Source organism: Heptranchias perlo, chromosome 5, assembly GCF_035084215.1.
Source record: "Heptranchias perlo isolate sHepPer1 chromosome 5, sHepPer1.hap1, whole genome shotgun sequence".
NCBI classification, from domain to species: Eukaryota; Metazoa; Chordata; class Chondrichthyes; order Hexanchiformes; family Hexanchidae; genus Heptranchias; species Heptranchias perlo.
The window spans coordinates 22439121-22455950 of NC_090329.1; the positions used below are offsets into that span (position 1 = coordinate 22439121).

At 44.2% G+C, this 16830-nt stretch overlaps 1 protein-coding gene across 3 annotated transcripts in view; it reads right to left on the bottom strand.

Annotated features, from left to right (window-relative positions):
• The window catches only part of heatr5b (HEAT repeat containing 5B), a 116337-nt gene that overhangs the window by 12221 nt on the left and 87286 nt on the right, over positions 1 to 16830 (bottom strand). For all 3 annotated transcript variants that reach the window (XM_067984109.1, XM_067984110.1, XM_067984111.1), the window contains exons 24-28: positions 15538 to 15789; positions 14050 to 14231; positions 6225 to 6293; positions 3272 to 3451; positions 2048 to 2282 (exon numbers count right to left, since the gene is read on the bottom strand). In XM_067984109.1, the coding sequence (XP_067840210.1) occupies positions 2048 to 2282; positions 3272 to 3451; positions 6225 to 6293; positions 14050 to 14231; positions 15538 to 15789 (918 nt within the window). The remainder of the gene's footprint in view (positions 1 to 2047; positions 2283 to 3271; positions 3452 to 6224; positions 6294 to 14049; positions 14232 to 15537; positions 15790 to 16830) is intronic.

Below are 16830 nucleotides of genomic sequence, written 5' to 3' on the forward strand. Positions count from 1 at the left end.
GGAGGTGCTGTCTTTCAGATGAGATGTTAAACAGAGGCCCTGTCTGCCCTCTCAGGTGGACGTAAAAGATCCCATGGCCAGAAAGAAGAGCAGGGGAGATCTCCCCGGTGTCCTGGCCAACATTTACTCCTCAACCAATATCACTAAAAAAAGATTATCTGTTCATTATCACATTGGTGTTTGTGGGACCTTGCTGTGACCGCCGCATTTCTTACATTACAACAGTGACTACACTCAAAAAAAAGTACTTATTTGGATGTAACGTGCTTTGGGATGTCCTGAGATCATGAAAGGCTCTATAGAAATGCAAGACTTTCTTTTTTTCTTATGTCAGCACAGAAGAGGACAGAAGCAAGAAGCACTGCCCTCACTTCTGGTAGAATTTTAAACCGCACAAAGGGGCAAAGACCTAGTCTAACCGAGCTCCACCCCACACGCCCAGATTGAGCGATTATTTTGCCCCCAAAATGGAGGAATATCGGGGCTCAAGCAATGAGCTCTAACTCAGAAGTTTAAGCTGGAAAAACTAAACCTGTCTTAAGGATTCTCACTGAAAACATCCGTGGCCATTCTCAAGATACTGCCAAATAAATGCCGTGGCTACTATAGCAGGTCAGAGGCTGGGTATTCTGTGGTGAGTGACTCACCTCCTAACTCCCCAAAAAGCTCTCAAACCACCTACAAGGGACAAGTCAGGAGTGAGATGGAAAATTTTAAACGGACATCGGGAGGAACATGACACAAAGGACATCCCGGTAGGGCAGTCGAGGCTAAACGCTTTGATTCAATCATGAGTGTAAGGGGGAGAAATGTAGGTCTTTTATTCTTGTATGGCTTAGTTAAGGTGGGCCAAATGACCTCCTTCATCCACATCTGTCTCGTGACATTTTCAAACTAGCGATGATTTAAAACAACACATTTTAATTATTACGTTTGTCATCTCCCTGTCGCACAGGGAAAGTGAGCTCACAGGCAACAACTGAGACCAGGGCGAAGAGATCCTTCACTCCCAGTTCAAACATTGTGTTTGCTTCAACTCACTAAGCAGAATTTTATCAGTTAAATCACATCCGTCCACATTCTTGACATATTTGGCCATGGTTGGCCACCGATGCTTCTGAGCTTGGGATGAGGAAACCTGTCTGTCAGTCAGTCAGTCAGATGCTGATAACACACCTGAACCCAGTTCTGGAAAACCCCTGTGCCACATACGTGGTTGCCAAGCGACAGATTGGTGCACAGATTACATGGCAAAACCAAAAGCATTGTTGATTGACAAAGTTTCATCGATACCAAAATAAAATTATATCAAGTTTATGCAACTGCAATAAAAACACTGTGTGGCTTCTTGCCATTGTGCAATAAAACTGGGCCAGGTACAAGAAAGATAAAGGTACACTGCAGCCTCTGTGTGTTAAACATATTGAGAGATACCAAAAATGTGCTAGAGCAATCTAGGATAAAAAAAGGTTCGGTAAAACCACAAAAACAGACAACTACTTGCATTCATACACCACCTTTAACGTAGTAAAACATCCTACGGCGCTTCACAGGAGCGATTATCAGACAAAAATTGACAGAGCCACATAAGGAGATATTAGGACAGGAGACCAAAAGCTTGGTCAAAGAAGCAGCTTTTAAGGAGCATTTTAAAGGAGGAGAGGTAAACAGAGGCGGAGAGGTTTAGGGAAGGAGTTCCAGACCTTGGGGCCTAGGCAGCTGAAGGCACGGCCGCTAATGGTGGAGCGATGAAAATCACGGATGCACAAGAGGCCAGAATTGGAGGAGTGCAGAGATCTCAGAGGGTTGTAGGACTGGAGGAGGTTACAGAGACAGGGAGGGGTGAGGTCATGGAAAGCATGTAAGACTGACTGATAAAGGAGTAGGACAGAATCAAATGCTATATTGTCAGAACTTATTAGCATGGATTCGCCAATCTTACAATGCTGACTGGAGGCCAAATCCACATTATATGGACAATTAGAAATGAAGGAGAATGTTAACAATTTAAAGAACCAAGGCAAGGCTCGGGTACATCACTGCTTACCATCAGATGGCAACTGGCTGGCAAATTCAGCTGGCAGGGTTAAAAGGGCGTAGTCCTTCAGTGCAGCAAGCCAGAGGCGGCTGAGAATAGGCAGCTCTGGCTGAACTAACGTGATCAAACTGTCTGGAGGGAGCTCATCCACAGCATCAAAATCATCATCGTCATCCCTATTCTTCACAGGTGTCACCTGTTTTGTCTCTGCTTCCTTCCTGGTCTTCATTGCTACAACGTAGACCTGAAGAGGTGAAAGACAATTATCAGGTGAAGTTAAAGGAGGCATCGTGCCCTCAAGACCAGTTAAATACAGTGCTCAATTATACGTGACATGTCGATTCGTGAATTTAGTAGAATGATGGAACAGAGGGAATTGATTCTCCCAGGTTAACCCTAGTTATAAAAATATAAGATTGGGAAAAAGATATGAAGGCGAATTTATGGTACATGGGCATCTCAGAATGATATACAGGTAAAATCCCAAGCTCCCAGTGAGGAGCTGCACTCAAAGGAAGCGCAGGTGAGAGATAGAGCTACAACATTGTGGCACCGATTCGCTAACCCACACTCCCCTTTACTGGCAGTACATGGTTCCTGAGTTTACACTGTAATGAATAATACAGCTACTGTGCACAAGGTGGATCTCAATGAAATGGATGGGCATTTAACAATAAGCAGCTGTCGAAGCAATCCACTGTAAACACTTTGAACAATGAGTTACTTCGTCACTTCTACCTTCTATTGGTAGAGAGATTTCTACAGCAAAGGATCTGAACGTTGCAGGGATTAATGTGAAAGAACAAAGCTGGGGAATAAGTACTGCACGAGTTAAGCAGCCAGTACAGTGAATATTTCAGTATGCTTGAGGCTCAAATGCTGAATCTGCAGTTGATTAAACATTTGATTCCCACTACAGGTTAAAACAGACATTCATTCTCAGGGTGTGGCATTAAACAAAATCAGTCAGGATTCCCATTAGAAAGCGAGTTTTGGTTCAGGGCAAGATTGTGCCTGGCAGTGATGCACTCCACAGTCAAATAACCAGCTGCCTACGCTCAAATGGGCGAGGTACCGCAGAGAGGCCGGCACCTGTGGGCTGAGCCCAGCATAAGTCATTGATGGGTGGGGAGGGGAGAAAGGAAAAGAATCGTCTTTGTACTTGGACATTTATTCTGCTGAATGTATCAGTTTAATCCATACCCCCTTCCCCCCTCCCCCCAACAAGCTTACCTCAGCCCAAGCTTTTAGCACAGCCAGCTTCTCCATAGTGGTAGCACTCTCACTGTATAGTTGGCTCAGGGAGCCCTTTCCAGCTTGCACCTTGTCTAAAGAAGATACCAACAGATTGTGAACCCTGCGTAGATCATTCAGGTCACTAACCACTCCACTTCCAATCCAGGCGCTGCAGACCTGCAATAGGCAGTAACCACAGTCAACTCACAGGCAAAGATAGTGAACGCAGCAATCCAATTATAACGTATCAAACAGCTTTCAACAACAAAAGTACTCACCTTTAATATAATAAGGTGCTTCACAGAAGCAATCATCAACCTAAATTTGACCCAGAGCCGCACAAGGAGATAATAGGACAGGGACCAAATGCTTGGTAGGTTTTAAGGAGGAGAGAGAGGTGGAGAGGTTTAGGGAGGGCCTAGATTGCTGAAGGAACGACCGCCAATGGTGGGGCAATTAAAACTGGGGATCAGCAAGAGGCCAGAGTTGGAGGAGCGCAGAGATCTCAGGGGGGGTTGTAGGGCTGGAGGAAGTTACAGAGATAGGGAGGGGCGAGGCCATGGAGGGATTTGAAAATAAGGCTGAGAATTTTTTTTTAAAATCGAGGTGTTGCCGGATTTCACACGTTTACATAAGAACATAAGAACATAAGAAATTGGAGCAGGAGTAGGCCAATCGGCCCCTCGAGCCTGCTCCGCCATTCAATAAGATCATGGCTGATCTGATCCCAACCACAAATCTAAAGAACACAAGAAGTCGGAGCAGGACCCGGCCACATAGCCCCTGGGCCCTCTCCGCCATCCACAGGGCATTGACCGATCCGAACTCAGCTTCATGTCCAATTTCCTGCCCGCTCCCCATAACCCCTAATTCCCTTTACTTCTAGGAAACTGTCTATTTCTGTTTTAAATTTATCTAATGATGTAGCTTCCACAGCTTCCTGGGGCAGCAAATTCCACAGACCTACCACCCTCTGAGTGAAGAAGTTTCTCCTCATCTCAGTTTTGAAAGAGCAGCCCCTTATTCTAAGATTATGCCCCCTAGTTCTAGTTTCACCCATCTTTGGGAACATCCTTACTGCATCCACCCGATCAAGACCCTTCACAATCTTATATGTTTCAATAAGATCGCCTCTCATTCTTCTGAACTCCAATGAGTAGAGTCCCAATCTACTCAACCTCTCCTCATATGTCCGCCCCCTCATCCCCGGGATTAACCGAGTGAACCTTCTTTGTACTGCCTCGAGAGCAAGTATGTCTTTTCTTAAGTATGGAGACCAAAACTGTATGCAGTATTCCAGGTGCGGTCTCACCAATAACTTACCCCGTAGAATGTGGCGGCTTTATGACATACCAAGGTTATTGTACAGCCTGTTAAGATCGGAAGGTGATCGACTTTAGGTTAGCCATCTTTGCTGACGTCCAGCGGTTAAAATGGAATTTGTTCAACAGAGGTAGTCACCCCTCCCTCAATATCATATGAGGAAAGACTGACTACCTTGGGTCTTTTCTTTCTTGCAAAGAGAAGACTGAGGGGAGATGATAGAAGTCTTCAAAATTATAAAAGCTTTGGTCAAATTGGATCCCAGTAAAGATTTTTTTGTCTAGTACAGAATTTAAGCACAAGGGGTCATATTTACATATTGGTGGGATGTGACAAATGGTTTTCCCCAGGGATCTGTTCTGGGGCCTCAGCTGTTCACCATATATAATAATGACTGGGATGAAGGAATAGAGAGTTGTATATCCAAGTTTGCGGATGATACTAAGTTAGGAGGCACAGTAAGTTGTGTAGCAGGGAGCAGGAAATTGCAGACTAATTGAGTGGACAAAACTATGGCAGATAGAGTTCAATGTGGGCAAGTGTGAGATCATTTACTTTGGATCTGAGAAAACCCAATCAGAATATTTTCTTAATGGTGATAGTATGGGAGCTGTGGAGGAGCGAAGGCATTTAGGTGTCCATGTACACAAATCACTAAAGGCTAATGCATAGGTACAAAAAGTAATCAAAAGGCTAATGGAATATTGGCCTTTATCTTAAGCGGGTACAGCACAGATTCACCAGAATGATGCCAGGGCTTAAAGGATTAATCAGAGGACAGGTTGTTTAAACTTGGCTTGTATTCCCTTGAGTTCAGAAAGTTGAGGGGTGATCTAATTTATGAGTTTAAAATGATAAAGGGATTCGATAGGATTGATGCAGAGAAGCTATTTCCTCTGGTGGGGGAGTCCAGAACAAGAGGCCACAATCTTAAAATTGGAACTAAGCCATTCAGGGGTGATGTCAGGAAGCACTTTTTCACACAAAGGGGAGTGGAAATCTGGAATTCTCTCCCCCGAAAGGCTGTGGAGGCTGGAGATTTTCAAGACTACGAGATCGATAGATTGTTGCTGGATAAGAGTATCAAGAGCTATGGAGTTGAGATACAGATCAGCCGTGATCTAACTGAATGACGGAACAGGATTTCAAGGATGAACAGCCTCCTTTCTGTTCCTACGTTCCTAACAAGAGAAAATAGGAAAATACAGGTGGAATTTATTTTTTACTAAGAGGGTGGTAAGTATGTGAAACAGATTACCCGCACAGGTGGTGGAAGAAGAAACCTTAATGGGTTTCAAGGAGGAACCAGACAGGTTCTTGTCAACGAATGGGATTCAGGGGTATTACAAATGGGCCAAGGGAATAGTATGGTTAGGTGGGCTAGATGGGCCGAAGGTCTGCTTCTGCCTGAAACCATTAATATGTTACCTACACAACATTAATGCAAGGTGTTGTTAACCAGATGGTTCATTGCGGGGGCTGTTATCAGAGAACGTGTGTTTTATTGATGAAAAAAAATGTGATAACTGCATTGGTGATCATCTAGATATGGTTAACTTCCAGTGAAGTTTGAGCATGTTAACGATCAGTTACTGCATTGTGGATTTCATAGTGACTAACTAATTACCTGGCAGGCTTTAGCGGTGATATCCGATGGAGTATCCTGGGAAAAAGCTGGTCTCAAGGCTGCTCCAACCTGAATTAAAACAAAACATGTCACTGCCACTGAAAACCCAGGTTACCATTGATACAGCACAAGCACTCTCTCGTCAGCAGAATAACACCATCGTACTGCAGGCACGTTCCTCCTCATTCTCTGCAAGAGGTTCAACCACCACTAACAAATAGGACCAGGGCATCGTTGCATGGAGCGTACAGGATAAATTCACTCACACGTGCTCCCTTATTCTGACAGTGATAACACCTGAGTGTACAGGGTAAATTCCCCCTCGCCGTACTCCCTTATCCTGACAATGATAAAAGACCTGAGTGTACAGGGTAAATTCCCCCTCGCCGTACTCCCTTATCCTGACAATGATAAAAGACCTGAGTGTACAGGGTAAATTCACCCTCGCCGTGCTCCCTTATCCTGACAATGACAAATACCAATACCCGACATATAGAGTAAATTCACACACACCGTGCTCCCTTATTCTGACAGGCATAAACACCCGGGGATGCAGGTTAAATGCATCGATCCAATGCTCCCAGGGGAGTGTGGGTTGCAGAATTTGGCGCTAGACTGTTGCAGGCTCATCTCTGACCTGAACTGCCCCTCAAGTCCGGCTCCTTGCTGAGATTGTGGAACCGGTCATTTTACCCTTCAATTCCTATTGAAAACTTGCTGCCTGTATGGTCAGGTGAGATTTCCCCATCACACTGTCGAAGCCCTCATTTTGAACCATACCCGGGCTCCCTATAGAATTAATATTTGTTAGTGGAGACTGAAAATAAGAATCATTTATTTATCAAGATTCTATACAATCTCAGAAAGGTATTAGGGTAAGTTCTCCAAACCTCAAACCCTTTGGACAAGGCTCCCCTGGGATCGGCGAATCTGCCTTGCCTATCATTGAGGCAGCGTTTGATTGTGCTTGCGTGTGGGTGCATGTGGTACGTGTTTGTGTGGGTACATGACCTTTTTTTAATTCATTCATGGGAGGTGGGTGTTGCTGGCAAGGCCAGCATTTATTGCCCACCCCTAATTGCCCTAATTGGTGAACCACCTTCTTGAACCGCTCCAGTCCGTGTGGTGAAGTGCTGTTAGGTAGGGGGTTCCAGGATTTTGACCCAGCGACGAGGAAGGAACAGCGATATATTTCCAAGTCGGGATGGTGTGGGACTTGGAGGGCAACGTGCAGGTGGTGTTGTTCCCATGTGCCTGCTGCTCTTGTCCTTCTAGGTGTAGAGGTCGCAGGTTTGGGAGGTGCTGTCGAAGAAGCCTTGGCGAGTTGCTGCAGTGCATCCTGTGGATGGTACACACTGCAGCCACAGTGCACCGGTGGTGAAGGGAGTGAATGTTTAGGGGGGTGGATGGGGTGCCAATCAAGTGGGCTGCTTTGTCCTGGATGGTGTCGAGCTTCTTGAGTGTTGTTGGAGCTGCACTCATCCAGGCAAGTGGAGAGTATTCCATCACACTCCTGACTTGTGTCTTGTAGATGGTGGAAAGGCTTTGGGGAGTCAGGAGGTGAGTCACTCGCCGTAGAATATCCAGCCTCTGACCTGCTCTTGTAGCCACAGTATTTATGTGGCTGGTCCAGTTAAGTTTCTGGTCAATGGTGACCCCCAGGATGTTGATGGTGGAGGATTCGGCGATGGTAATGCCGTTGAATGTCAAGGGGAGGTGGTTAGACTCTGTCTTGTTGGAGATGGTCATTGCCTGGCACTTGTCTGGCGCGAATGTTACTTGCCACTTATCAGCCCAAGTCTGGATGTTGTCCAGGTCTTGCTGCATGCGGACATGGACCGCTTCATTATCTGTGGGGTTGCGAATGGAACTGAACACTGTGCCATCATCAGCGAACATCCCCACTTCTGACCTTATAATGGATGAAGCAGAAGATGGTTGGATCTAGGAACTGAGGAATTCCCGTAGCAATGTCCTGGGACTGAGGTGATTGGCCTCCAACAATCACTGCCATCTTCCTTTGTGCAAGGTATGACTCCAGCCACTGAAGAGTTTTCCCCATTGACTTCAATTTTACTGGGGCTCCTTGATGCCACACTCGGTCAAATACTGTCTTGATGTCAAGGGCAATCACTCTCACCTCACCTCTGGAATTCAACTCTTTTGTCCATGTTTGGACCAAGGCTGTAATGAGGTCTGGAGCCAAATGGGTTCCGCCAGGACCAAACTGAGCATCGGTGAGCAGGTTATTGGTGAATAAGTGCTGCTTGATAGCACTGTCGACAACACCTTCCATCACTTTGCTGATGATTGAGAGTAGACTGATGGGGCGGTAATTGGCTGGATTGAATTTGTCCTGCTTTTTGTGGACAGGATATAACTGGGCAATTTTCCACTTTGGCGGGTAGATGCCGTGTTGTACCCTTTGGGTACATGTGTTTATTTAAATAAGAATAGGTGGTGCAACACAAATCATCCAGTGGTAACTGTGAAGAAGAGCCATGTCTGATCAATTTCATCTTGGTACGTTTTGGGAAGACATCGGAGAAATTATATAATAGTGCTAAATGTACTATAGTACTAACTGTAACGTATTAAGTGTAGTGTAGTACTAAATGTTACATACTGTACTAATTGTACTGTAATACTAAATGCAGCACAATTTTAATTGTAATTGAGTAAATGTAATGTAGTATTAATACACTATACCACTGAATATAATCTAAAGTAATTGTTGTACGGTACTAAATGTACTATACTAATTGCATTGTATAAAATGTACTGTAGTATTAAATGTACTAATTGCACTGTAGTACAAATTGCCCTGCCACATATTCTCATAACTTAATACAGGCTTCTGGAGCCCTGGTTCAGAAATGGGTGTTTAACAACATTTGAACGTCTGTGTGCTGTTCTGTCCGGGATATGGTTCCACATACAGGACATCAATGTGTCCGCGGAGCTTCCCCACTGGTAGTCTGTGCAAACTTTTTTGAATTGATACAGAATAGAATCATAGAAAGGTTATAGCACGGAAGGAGACCATTCAACCCATTGAGTCCGTCCCGGCTCTATGCAAGAGCAATCCAGCTAGTCCCACTCCTCCGCTATATCCCTGTAGCTCTGCAAATTTTTCCTTTCCAGTACTTATCCAGTTCCCTTTTGAAGGTCATAATTGAATCTGCCTCCACCACCCCCTCGGGCAGTGCATTCCAGATCCTAACCACTCGCTGTGTAAAAAGGTTTTCCCTCATGTCGCCTTTGGTTCTTTTGCCAATCACCTTAAATCTATGTCCTCTGGTTCTTGACCCTTACGCCAATGAGTTTCTCTCTATCTACTCTGTCTAGACCCTTCATGATTTTGAACACCTCTATCAAATCTCCTCGCAATCGTCTCTGTTCCAAGGAGAACAACCCCAGCTTCTCCAGTCTATCTATGTAATTAAAGTCCTTCATCCCTGGAATCATTCTAGTAAATCTTTTCTGCACCTTCTCTACGGCCTTCACATCCTTCCTAAAGTGCGGTGCCCAGAACTGGACACAATGTTCCAGTTGTGACCGAACCAGTGTTTTATGAAGGTTCATCATGACTTCCATACTTTTGTACTCTATGCCTCTATTTATAAAGCCCAGGATCCCGTATGCTTTAACTGCTTTCTCAACCTGTCCTGCCACTTTCAGCGATTTATGTATGTACACCCCCAGATCTCTCTGTTCCTGTATTCTTTTAGAATTGTGTCCTTCAGTTTATATTGCCTCTCCTCATTCTTCCTGCCGAAATGTATCACCTCGCATTTTTCTGCGTTAAATTTCATCTATCACGTGTCCGCCCATTCCACCAGCCTGTCTGTGTCCTCTTAAGACCATAAGAGATAGGAGAGCAGGAGTAGGCCATTTGGCCCCTCGAGCCTGCTCCGCCATTCAATGATATCATGGCTGATCTGATTTTTACCTCAACTCCACTTTCCCTTTTCCCCATATCCTTTGACTCCCTTGCTGATCAAAAATTTGTCTAACTCAGCCTTGAATGTATTCAATGACACAGCCTCCACAGCTTTTTGGGTAAAGAATTCCAAAGATTCACGACCCTCTGGGAGAAGAAATTCCTCCTCATTTCCATCTTAAACGGGCGACCCCTTATTCTGAGACTATGCCCCCTAGTTTTAGATTCCCCCATGAGGGGTAACATCCTCTCCGCATCTACCCTATCAATTCCCCTCAGAATATAGTATGTTTCAATAAGATCTCCTCTCATTCTTCTAAACTCCAATGAGTATAGACCCAACCTGTTCAATCTTTCCTCATAAGGCAACCCTTCCATACCCGGAATCAACCTAGTGAACCTTCTCTGAACTGCCTCCAATGCAAGTATGTCCTTCCTTAAATAAGGGCACCAGAACTGTACGCAGTACTCCAGATGTGGTCTCACCAGCACCCTGTACAGTTGGAGTATGACTTCCCTGCTTTTATACTCCATCCCCCTAGAAATAAAGGCCAATATTCTGTTTGCCTTCCGGATTACCTGTTGCACCTGTATGTTGACTTTTTGTGTTTCATGTACGAGGACACCCAGATCCCTCTGTACTGCAGCATTTTGTAGTATTTCTCCATTCAAATAATATTTTGCTTTTTTATTTTTCCTCCCAAAGTGGATGACTTCACATTTTCCCACATTATATTCCATCTGCCAAATTTTTGCCCATTCGCTTAACCTGTCAATGTCCCTTTGCAGACACTGTGTCCTCATCGCAACTTGCTTTTCCACCTGTCTTTGTATCAGTAGCAAATTTGGCCACAAGAGACTCTGTTCCTTCATCTAAGTCATTGATATACATTGTAAATAGTTGAGGCCCCAGCACTGAGCCCTGCGGCAGCCCACTGGTTACAGATTGCCATTTTGAAAATGACCCTTTTATCCCGACTCTGTTTTTTGTTAGTTGGCCAATCCTCTATCCATGCCAGTATATTACCCCCAACACCATGAGCTCTTATCTTGTGCAGTAATCTTTTATGTGGCACCTTATCCAATGCCTTTTGGTCCACATTTGCAGACTTTTGAAGTCTATTACTATCCTCCTCACTGTTTACTACACTTCCAAGTTTTGTGTCATCTGCAAATTTGGAAATTGTGCCCTGTACACCCAAGTCCAAGTCATTAATATATATCAAGAAAAGCAGTGGTCCTCGTACCGACCCCAGGGGAACACCACTGTATACCTTCCTCCAGTCCGAAAAACAACCGTTCACCACTACTCTCTGCTTCCTGTTACTTAGCCAATTTTGTATCCATGCTGCCACTGCCCCTTTTATTCCATGGGCTTCAATCTTGATGACAAGCCTATTATGCTTTATCAAACGCCTTTTGAAAGTCCATATACACATCAACCGCATTGCCCTCATCAACCCTCTCTGTTACCTCATCAAAAAACTCTATCAGGTTAGTTAAACATTATTTGCCTTTAACAAATCCGTGCTGGCTTTCCCTAATCAATCCACACTTGTCCAAGTGACTGCTAATTCTGTCCCGGATTATCGTTTCTAAAAGTTTTCCCACCATTGAGGTTAAACTGACTGGCCTATAGTTGCTGGGTTTATCCTTACACCCTTTTTGAATAGAGAGGTGGAGAAATGCCTGGCATTAATTTAGAGGAAGGGTGCATGGTGAAGTCAAGAGTCCCGTGCAGATTGTGTTTAGAATCCCTGAAGAGCATCTCAGGATTTGGAAGGGCAGATTTGCTCAATAACAGTGACCTATATTCCTCTCCAATTGATTTTCTATCACCCTTTTGGTAATCCTCTACCATTTGGCTCAGGTATTTGAAACTCTGTATGCACTAAACTGGGAGTTGGAATGTAAGACTAAAATTCAAAGCCAGTAATCCAGTGTTGATGATATTTCATACTGTGCAAACTCCTCATACACACAGGGAGTCTGACACTACTCCTCTTAGTTCGTTCCGGTGCCCCTTCCTGGCACCAATCCCAAGTTTAAAATGCTAGGCTCAAAACCCCATAACGCCTCTGTAATTAATAAGAGGAAAAAAAGACTAGAGCTGTAATTTTGTGAGGGTCTGTGGCTGGCACAGAACCTCGCTAGTGGTCAGAATATCAGAGCGATAATGTTATAACTCTATCTCCAACCTAAGCTCATATCGAGTGAAGTGGACTCTCACTAAGTTAACCTTTAGATGCATAATGAATCACACTTTAAAAGAAACACAGAATTACACTGGAATTATAAAACAGAAATAGGCCATTTGGCCCAACCAGTCCGTGTTGGTGTTTATCCTCCACATCTTAATCCTATTTGCCCACCCTGTTCCCATATCCCTTTATCCCGTTTCTTTCAACCACCTATCTAACCTGTTCTTAAATGTTGACATAGTCTCTACTCAATCGCTAACTCTAGTAGTGCATTCCACCGCCTCACAATCCTCTGTGTGAAAAAGTTTCTCCTGCTCTGTCCTAAATCTCTTACATTTAACCTTATATCTAAGTCGCCTTGTTTTAGACCCTTCAAATCACAGGAGAGAGTCTGTTTCTATCTACTGTGCCCCATCTGTTAACAATTAACGAATCATTCCATAATCTCCGAATGAGTCCAAATTTTTCAAATCTTTCTTCGTATTTCTATTTCTTAATACCAGGCAGTGTCCTTGTGAATCTGCACTAAACCCTCTCTACTGCCTCAACAACCTTCTTAAATCATGGAGCATAAAACTCAACTGTGGTTTTACTAAGGTTTTATACAGATTCACTATTACATGACTTCTTTATTCTATATCTCTAGCCATAAAACAAGCAAAATATCAATGTTTACGTGCTTTAGTTTAAGTTTTCCGGAATCCGTGAATTGTGCAATTGTTTATACACTTATTCTGAAGATAACTTATATATCTTAGTGCACAGTTACAATTATTTCACTTCGCACCCCACTAGTGTAAATCCGCAGTCGTGGCCCGACATAACTGCGGAGTGGAGCAGGAAGAGTTTATCCGTGGCCCCCTTTTGCTCTGAAGTCAGGCTGGGTCTCTATTCTAGATTTCTAATACTGCAATGCACACAGTTGCCCAATCGTGGGCAGTAAATCGTACACAGTGTGCCATCATTTCCGATAACCACCCTCAGTGGCTGAGGCTCCCTGTCAGGAGCTCAAAATCAGTGATAACTGTATGAAGCGAATAGATCGACATGCATCTCCTGCTGTCTCACCATGCCCAATATTATAACTCCATTTCATAGTGCACATGTTTCCGCAAATTTTACACTGTTTGTTGCTGTGAATCAGGTTAATAGTTGGAATTGATCAATCACGTGTACTTAAACTCTGTTTAAAGTGCGCTTGCACTCAATGGCAAATCAATAAGACTCGCTGATCTCTCAATGTATTGCGCACTGGGAGTCAAACCAAATGCAATCTTCAGGTGAAACAAGGTTAGAGGGCAGACAATATTGAACAAGAGCGCGTCCACATAATTCAGTCCCCATTTTAAAGTTATATGCTGTCCCTGTTTTTAAAGTTTTGTTATAAATTCCCACGTGCACATTTGTAATGGAAAGTGCAAACATGTAATGTTGTATATACACCCTCCTGCCAAGACACTGCAGCACCTCCATGGTGAAAGGGTGTAAGTACAGCACGACGAATTTACATGGGCAGTTTCCATTATAAATGTGGACATAGGAATTTATAATGGCAAAAGCTGGCAGAAAGTGCACACAGACACCTCCTCGTTTAACTGCTTCACTACCCTGATTAATTCATATTATTATTGTGCGACAAAGTACATTACAGGCATGCGCTTTCTGGTCGTGCTAATCTTACATTTGCCTGATACTGCTCCAAGATCACATGGCCTGGAAACTCGGGCTCTGGGACAGAAGCAAATTCCTTGATGATATCCTCGAGTGCCTGAAGTCCGGCCATTCTCAGCTGGTTGCTGTGGTCAGTGGCCGCCATGAAGGCCATGCGAATGAGGTCGGAAAGATGCAACACCAACAGGTCACCTGCATAATGGTCAAAGAGTGGAGAATAAAACACTGGATCTCTGGGGAAATATATGCAGTGTCAGAAATCCCCCCCTCCATTACCCTGGACTGTTTCAAAAGCACTTGCTTTGGTGGTGAAAATAGCCTGTTTTAACTTTTGCTCTGCATATCAACAAAAATTAAACACTGTAATTTAAGCAAAGTATATAAAGGGGCTAATAATTCTTATGTTATAAAAGTTGGTGTATGATGACGGGCATGTCGCTGATACACAGGCACTTTCAAGTCGATGCACAGTTCTGGTCTCCATATTGCAAAAAGAATAGAGGCACTGGAGGAGGTGCAAAAAAGATTTACAAGGATGATTTTTATGCAGTGACTTGTAATGATCTGAAATGCACTGCCCGAAAGGGTGGTGGAAGCAGGTTCAATAGCAACTTTCAAAAGTGAATTGGATAAATACTTGAAGGGATAAAATTTACAGGGCTATGCGGAAAGAGCTATGGGACTAATTGGATAGCTCTTTCAAAGAGCTGGCACAGGCACGATGGGCCAAATGGCCTCCTCCAGTGCTGTACCTACTATGATACCAGAACTGAGAGGTTATAACTTATTTCAGGAAAGACTGAACAGCCTGGGGCTCTTTTCTCTAGAAAAGTGAAGGCTGAGAGGTGACCTAATAGAGGTATTTAAAATTACATAGAATTTACAGCACAGAAACAGGCTATTCGGCCCAACTGGTCTAAGCCGGTGTTTATTCTCCACACGAGCCTCCTCCCACCCTACTTCATCTCACCCTGTCAGCATATCCTTCTACTCCTTTCTCCCTCACACCAATTATGAAAGGGTTTGATAGGGTAGGCGTAGAGAAGATGTCTCCACTTGTGGGGGAGACCCGAACTAGAGGCCATAAACATAAGGTAGTCACTAATAAATCCAATAGGGAATTCAGGAGAAACTTCTTTACCCAGAGAGTGGTAAGAATGTGGAACTCGCTACCACAAGGAGTAGTTGAGGCGAATAACAGATACATTTAAGGGAAAGCTGGATAAGTACATGAGGGAGAAAGGAATAGAAGGATATGTTGATAGGGTGAGATAACGAGGGTTGGGAGGAGCCTCGTGTGGAGCATAAACACCAGCATAGATCAGTTGGGCTGAATGGCCTGTTTCTGTGCACTAAATTCAATGTAATTTTATGTAATAGCTTCATGGAATTATTTGTGACAAGTCACCAATTTCCAGAGCCGCGCCAAGCGAGTGATGCTTCACCCAGTGGGAAAAGGACAGCAATCAATGGTTAACGACATGAGCAGGGGACCTACATTTGGGACTCTTCAGTCTCGTGGCCCGAGCCTTGGCAAGATCAAAGTGACCCTTGTCTGCGTTCTCACAGAGCAGGATGATACGGCACAGACACTCGGCAGCAAACACGCGGGTGGCCCACCGTGGGGCTACAGAGGGCTTCAATTTCTCATCGTCACCCGTGCTAGTGAACATAACCTCATCGTCCATTTCATCCTTTTTCTCTCCATCTTCATCCCTCATTGCTTCTAATTGACCTGTAGCACTTGCATCTGTAAAAGCCATGACAAAAAAAATCCCAATTAGAACATCACTTTATTTTTTAATACTGCTTTACTGTCGCCTCTATGAGTCAGATGGTTGTGGGTTCAATTCCCACTCCAGTGCAGTACTGAGGGAGTGCTACACTGTCAGAGGTGCCGTCTTTCAGACGAGGTTTTAAACCGAGGCCCCGTCTGCCCCCTCAGGTGGACGTAAAAGATCCCACGGCCACTATTCGGAAAAAGAGCAGGGGAGTTCTCCCCGGTGTCCTGGCCAATATTCATCCTTCAACCAACATCACTAAAAACAGATTATCTGGTCATTATCACATTGCTGTTCGTGGGGTCTTGCTGTGCACAGATTGGCTGCCGCATTTTCCTACATTATAACAGTGACTACACTTCAAAAGTACTTCATTGGCTATAAAGTGCTTTGTGAAGTCCTGAGGTCGTGAAAGGCATGATAGAATTACAAGTTCTTTCTTTCTTCCTAGATATTTTCACAGGTTCAGTGACGTCAATCATTGCCAGAAGTAGATCCCTTGCCACTTATATGCCAGGGTAGACTCACGTTGCCCAATATCTACTTACATGATAGCGGAACCCAGGGGAAAAGCAATAGTACCCCCTTGCGATCTAAACCTGTATTTGTGCCTTTCAACGTGCCTCTAAAAGCCTCTCCAATCTTTTTCAGGCAGACGGATAAAATGAGACCAGATCTGAATCGCTAAGCTGCTTTATTTCCCGAGGCCGGGAAAGAAGGTGTATAAATTCCAAGTTCTTTCTTTTACTACAGTAGATTAGATCTTAAAATCATTCAATATAAAATTGATTACACAATTAACACTCAGAAATGTCCACTTGGCTGCCATTATACGGTGGTGGGCATATATAGCATATGGTGCGCCAATGACCTATGGAGGAGGCTGGTCCCAGGTATGGTGGCCAGTCAATGTGGAGCCACCCAATGCCAGCTAGGAAAGTGGTGGGGGCACTACAATTAGTGCCAGCGTCAGGAGGTCCCAGAGGGACAAAGTAAAGGCCCGTGCTCCT